Source organism: Rhizopus delemar, genomic scaffold, assembly GCF_000149305.1.
Source record: "Rhizopus delemar RA 99-880 supercont3.3 genomic scaffold, whole genome shotgun sequence".
In the NCBI taxonomy this organism is placed as follows: Eukaryota; Fungi; Mucoromycota; class Mucoromycetes; order Mucorales; family Rhizopodaceae; genus Rhizopus; species Rhizopus delemar.
In genome coordinates, this window is record NW_027137829.1 from 2450382 (window position 1) to 2457032 (window position 6651).

Consider the following 6651-nt stretch of genomic DNA (forward strand, 5'->3'; position numbering starts at 1 on the left):
TAAGTGGTTTTTATTCAGTTATTTGTTGGGATTTTTTAAAGGATCTCAAATTACTAGTGAACAAAAAATGAACAATAAAAGGAGCCGATCAAAATCAGCGCCTGTAAAATCAACACCTAAAAAATCAACACCTAAAAAATCAACATTTAAAAAATCAACAAGACCCAAAGATGTCAATAATCAACAATGTTGTTCCAGTCTACCTGATCCGAGTGCTCATATCCAAAGTAGGCCAACAGCACATGACGAGCGTACTGAGAAGACATGTCCTTCAGTTTGGTGGCAAAAGATAAGAGTGAGATTAGGTCATACAGCTGTTCATTGTGACCGAAGACCGTATTCAAAACTAAAAGTAATTATAAATGATAAATTCGCAGTATATGGCCCGTAAGACCCAATGAGACTCATGATTTTTTTATCTTCGACAAAATTTTATAAAGCAATTTCCTTTTCGAATTTTTTTTCAAGTATTGATGAATCCTATCACTTCAAAAAATGAGAATACTTGTTAGAAAACTAAAGTATTCGCCTGTCAGTTCTCATAGTAATAGGTCCTAATATTGGCTTATCAAAATCGAGCTTTTGACAGTGGAGAGTAATTACACAAAGACAGATTCAAACGTCTAAAAGGTTGACATGATTTAAAGAGATAAGACAAAGTCAACGAAGCCATCAACAAAGGCTACTCATTCTGACTAATAGTCGTTGAGTTCAGAGTGCTTAAACTAGTTTGTTGAGAAGAAATAAAAGTATATAAATGTGCGTTTTCCAGACTTTTTTTTACGACTGCAATTATGGCTTTAAGATGTTTAACACGCTCTGTTTTTCTTTGGGAAAATAAAGCATGATTTATCTATGCAAGTAAAATCTAAAACTTCATCTTGTGCCAACAGTATCAACGATGTTAACGTTGAAATTGAGAAAGGACTGAGAAAGAAGAACACTAAGACAATATTAAAGAATGGAAAGAGATATGAAGTACACTACATAAAGCTTTTTTGTTGTCCAACATCAAACTAAAAAAAAAGTGTGATAAATGTTCAAACCTTGAGAAGGTAGATCTTGTTTCAGGTTCCTTCTAGAAAGCTACAAAAGAAGACATCTCTTTGCTTCTTTGCCAAGCATATAGAAGAGGCAGACGTAGTTTTGAACTTTAATGAGAGAGTTACATTTATACCTTATCCTCTTTTTGCATAAGTTACTTCAAGCAAATGTTAAAGAACAATCAATTTTTGCATCATAACTGACCTGATAAGATAAAAAGTGATAAAACAGGGGTACGCGTCGTGTTCCAAGAAAAAAAGACATTTAAAGAGAGTGAATGGAAGACTTGCTTTGTTTATTCATCGTTTTTTTTTCCTTTCAGTTTAAAAACAACATGCGTAAAAAGAAAAAAAAATTATTGTCTCGCTCTCTAGTCCTCTTCTTTCGTCACTATCTGGTCTTTCATTTATGGACATGGTCATACTCCCGGCTTCATTAAGTCTTTCTAAACAACAGTCAATTCCACACTGTAAACAAAATTCTTGCCGTTCTCTTCTGAAAAGGAAGCAAAACTAGGCTACAGTCGATGATTGCTTTACTTTTCGGAGGTAAGAGCTTTTATTCTTATGTTGTTTATGTCTTGATGACTGAGACTGACATTTCATATACCCTATCAGTATCCATATCTAAAGTCTATCCAAATGATATTATTAATGAATCTCGTAAAATATGTAGATATTACATATATAAATTAAATCGTTTGCTTAATTAAAGTACATAATTTGATTCTTTCAATTTAGTGAAAGAAATAGAGAGCGAGAGTAAAAGAGTGCTGTGAAAATTTTATGCCCCTTTTTTCTAAAGAAAAAGATAAACTTTTACTATTGTTCATATAAAATACAACATACTAAATTCGCATTAAATCCATAAACGATAGCGTGAAACTCACTACGTGCGTTTGATAAACAATGTCCTTTTATTTATCCAATCAAGTAACATTTCTATATAGTCAAACGTTTTAATCATGTCCTGGCGATGGGATCTGGATTGTGTGGTCAGTTTTAAGCTTTGAAAAACAAGAGAGAGTGAATACATGAGGAAACCAAGCACTGTCTTGCTAAAGATAATGAATCAAACATTCGAAATTGGTATTATAGTGTTTTATCTTATTCAGCTGTACACAGTGGGTTTGATCAGCTATTTTATAAATATTTTCATTGTATTCTTATTTTGTATACTACATAGTATTTTCTTTTTTTTTGTTTTGATTAGCATGTGCGTGTTAATCATATCAAACTAAACAATTTTTTTTTTTGTTCAGCTTGTAAAATAACAAAATTGAATGTATGTTTGGATGCGTGTAACTAGATCTTTTGCCTTTACTTTGCTAAATCTGATTGGTTAAAATGTTATATTCGCCAATTAAATTGCAACCATAACTATTCTATTTTACTTTTTTTTTCTATTTTATATTTATTTACTCATGAGTTCATCTGATATTAAAGAAACTGCTCAACAAGTTGTTGATGGCCCTAAACAATTCTTCAAAGAGGGTGTTCAATTTATCAACCGTTGTAAAAAACCTGATCAACAAGGTAAATAAAACAAAGATGGTGCCCTGTTTTTTTATTCGATCTAATTTTCCTTCATTCTGTCATGTAGAATTCTTAAAGATTACTCAAGCTGTTGCTATGGGATTTGCTGCTCTGGGCGCTTTAGGTTACTTTGTAAAGGTAAAGAAATATTGCTGGAGATGATCATAGATGATGGGATTTAACTAAATTTTAAAACTTCTAGCTCATCCATATTCCTATCAACAATATTCTTGTTGGTGGTGCCTAAAAAAGAGTTCTATATTATTTAATATTTTTTTGTATATAACATTAAAAATACCAAAAAAGCTTTACATCTGTTTAAAAGGTATGCGCTTATTATAAAGAGGTAAAGTGACTGATGACGGAAAAAAACATTTGGTTATGTCTTGCATTGTGTGATCATTATATTCGCGTCATTTCTGGATACTATTACCTTAATCTCAAATGAAAGATGTTTTAGAGCTACCTTTTTTAGGGGAAGTACTGAAAAGGAAGGGCAAGCAAATTCTTTAATAACCGAAGGATCTGCTATAGGACTACTTTAATAGCACGGAGAGGGAGAGAGATTCCCTTGACTGCTTGTCCATGCTTGCTTTCAATATGTCATAAGCGCAATGAATCAAAGTTTCATAGAATTGCTTTTAAAAGCTGCTATTGGTATTTCCTTTATTTCTTGCCAATATACTGATCCTTGAACACATACAGCGTTCTTGTAGTCCCCCTTTCACCATCTATGCATCTTCTTTTGCAACACATATTTAGAAAATTCAGTTGCAACTAGATAGGTGTTGATGTATAGTAAGACAATCAATAGCATAGTTTTTTGAGAGGTGCTATGTAATGTACCTGGGACATAGTTTAGACTAGCCGCCAGGTAGCCAGCCTAATCTTCAACGTATACAGCGACTACGTTCTGCATTGGATATAGGTAGCCACATAATAGAATCCAAAGACACATATCGGCAACAGCTAGAAAGTAGTTTAGAGTTTCGGCTCTGCTGGCGTTTATTCAGATTTTGTTGCGGGAAATGTCGTTTATTAAACTTAAATACACAAGTATCGAGATCTTTGGCGGTGGATGACCCCATCTTCCAAAGCGAGATCCTGGACAGGAGACACCATTGGTGTTCTCTAGTACATCAAATGTACAGTAGTAGACAACCGAGTGGTGTGTCTTCAAGTAGATGTAGAAAGCGAAAGAAGAACTGTACTTACAGAATGCTGTCCTGCTCTGACGTGGAAGATGGTCTAGATAGGCGGAGCAACACTTTAGTGAGTGTCTTTCTTCCAGCGCCACAAATTCATCTAATGCAGGCGTTTTGCGCTTCTACAAGAGCATATAGTTGAGAGCTTGTGAAGTGGTTGATGACCAGATCATATCAGGGCTGTGGACATGCGATGTGCGCGTAAAATCTAGAGGCGACTTCATTTTTGGATCAAGCAATATTACTTTTGGACAGAAAGATTTTTGGATGATATCAATGTTTAAAGCTGCGATTTTACTTTTTGAAATGATTTTAGAAAGGACTCTGTGAAAAACATCAAAGAGATATAAATATCTTTCTGCCCTAGTCTTTAATAGTGCTATCATCTTTGTAATTAGAGTGAACTCTCAATTGTTTAAATAAATATTTGTACATTTTATTAAATATACAAACGGTGATGATTATCATTGATACGTCCATGATGATTTAATACTTGTTGCAATAATTGACTGTCAAATTGAAGATTGAGACCTAATTGAGACAGACCTTGATTGTATGCTATCAGAGTATCTTCAGTTACAAGTAATTTGCCATACACATATTCCTGAAGTGTCAATAAATCAAAGCAAGGAATTGAATGAACTTCACACTAGATTAAACACTAAGTCAATATAATAACCATAGCTTATTTTATATTTTACATAATTGACAATGGCTGCAGGTAAGCCAGTGATCATATGAGGGATTTCATAAAGTGTCAATCCTTTGATAACAGGTGAAGACGAGCTTTGTAATACACGAATGGTGGGTGGTGTAAGGTCGTTTTCAGAAGCAAATGAGTCCAGCACAATAATTTTAGAAATCTTATTCTTAAATTGATTTAAAATAGATCTGGTATACTGAACTGTGTCCTCTGCATCAATAACCTTGGAAAAAGAAATGAAGATAATGGGTTGACCTGACATTTGAAGTATAGTTGCATTTGTTTCTTGTTTGTCTTGTGCCTAAGTAGATAAAGATTTATATTTTTTTTTTTGTAAGTGTATAAATATACTTTACTGTGCAAGTAACTGTCCCGATCTTTGTTGGTTTTTTATCAAGCGAATCAATATAAACATTGCCAGGTCCTGCAGGACCAAATATTAAAGTAAGATTTGTGTCGATAGGCGAATGCGTTAAATCTGTATGAATCGTTTTCTCCTGAATATCTGTTTGAAGTTCTTCGTCACTTTCTAGCTCGTCTACAGCATAGCGTACAGGAGCTGAAAAGAAAGAATCGTCGTAATCCATATTGATCGTCAAGTATAAATGTATAAAAAAAAATTACGCGTACTTTTCTTTGTTAATCGGAGTTAATTGTGATTGAAAAGCTTTGTACAACACAAGCATGCTAATTTCCATTCAGTTATTATGAATCACTAAACAATTTGTTTGATTAATCGGGATGAAAGTTATATATGATAGAGATGGAACCAGACTTGTTCCTGTCTATTAATAGAAGAAAGTGCATGTTAATACAGTGCTCTCGCGTTAAATGACGCTTTTGGTTCCGATCAATGAGCTTGAATAGCGAAAATTGTTTTTTTAAACATCGCGAAATAAAAAAACCAAATAGCGTTTTTTCATTTTATTAAATGGCGGTTTTGAGTGTGATCAATTTGCGCTTTGTTTCTTTATAAGAATTACGACTAAGTGAGCACATAATACCTTAAACATATTATTTGACCAGATCAGCTCTAAAGTAAAAAAAAAAAAAAAAAGAGAATGAAAAGCTTCTTAAGAGATAAGAGGAAAAGAAAAAGAGAAAAAAAAGTGGAGAAAAGGAAACATTGAAAATACCTGCAGCATCATTCAGAGGGCAACCAATTAAGCAGTTTTTGATCTGGATTTAATAGAGGAGAAGGGACTTTATCATGGACAAAGTAATCAAGTTCTTGTAGGATGGTGCTAATTGTTGGCTAAAGTTATACCAAACAGAAGCTTCGTGAGGAGGTTGAGCAGAAAGGAAATAAGATCATCAACCGAGAGTGGAAGGAAAAGACAAGCGTGTATACTAGAACATTCAATAGTATGATCTCTGATGATGCTAACCTCAGGATGTGGCAACTCTTGCTGTTGCTTCATTTGGCCGAAAAGGCGTATCATCAAAAATATATTTCCAGCATAATCTCCATAAATTCAAAACACCACAAGCAATTACATGAAAGAGGACAAGTTTACAATGCGATAGTGTTTTGACTGTTGTTTGAAGTGGTCTATATATTTGAGCAAAAAACAGTAGCGAAGGCTGAATAAGGATTCGTTGTGCCAATATATCACATATAGGCCGTTTAACTAGGCAGGGCTACAAAAGTGTTCATCTGTTTTGATTGCACCACATATCATGCAACCTTCATCTGTGATATAGCTGGACATGATTTTATGCAGACAAGAGCGTATAGGATGTTTTGAATGACAAAACCTCCATACTCTTGAAGGATTTATGTTCTCTTATGAGTCTCAGCGGATGGCGCCTCTGTTCACCTCACAATATGTCTAAGCTCAATCTCATTACTCTGCGAACGAAATATGCAGTGCCGGTGGATGATGATACTTCAACATCCTTACATCATCATACCCTCTTACCATAAAACTAAATGCTCTGTGGATATGATTATTGTTTTAGCAGGTCATCAACATGATTTGAGAAAAGACAGCAATCGATAGAAAGTTGAAAAGTTTTATGCTCACGTCATATAAAAATGGCTTCTTATTTTTAGAAACATCAGCAAAGACAAGATATCATGTCAATAATCTATTTAATAAATGAACAAACAGTAGGCGATTCCAACAAATAAACAGCCAACATAAAACTGGTCAAGGCACTG

The 6651-nt window shown here is 33.9% G+C and overlaps 3 protein-coding genes across 3 annotated transcripts; 1 reads left to right on the top strand and 2 right to left on the bottom strand.

Annotated features, from left to right (window-relative positions):
- Positions 1–173: 173 nt before the first annotated feature.
- Positions 174–266, bottom strand: RO3G_05151 (uncharacterized protein; the record flags this gene model as incomplete). Its single annotated transcript, XM_067659741.1, has 1 exon — positions 174–266. The coding sequence occupies one exon, from the start codon at positions 264–266 to the stop codon at positions 174–176; it is 93 nt and encodes a 30-aa protein (XP_067515842.1).
- A 2201-nt stretch (positions 267–2467) lies between these two features.
- On the top strand, positions 2468–2826 carry RO3G_05152 (protein translocase SEC61 complex gamma subunit; the record flags this gene model as incomplete). The annotated part of the gene is made up of 3 exons (XM_067659742.1): positions 2468–2579; positions 2647–2717; positions 2782–2826. The coding sequence occupies 3 exons, from the start codon at positions 2468–2470 to the stop codon at positions 2824–2826; spliced, it is 228 nt and encodes a 75-aa protein (XP_067515843.1).
- Positions 2827–4223: 1397 nt separating this feature from the next.
- On the bottom strand, positions 4224–4749 carry RO3G_05153 (uncharacterized protein; the record flags this gene model as incomplete). Its single annotated transcript, XM_067659743.1, has 2 exons — positions 4224–4433; positions 4486–4749. The coding sequence occupies 2 exons, from the start codon at positions 4747–4749 to the stop codon at positions 4224–4226; spliced, it is 474 nt and encodes a 157-aa protein (XP_067515844.1).
- Between the last annotated feature and the right edge of the window lie 1902 nt (positions 4750–6651).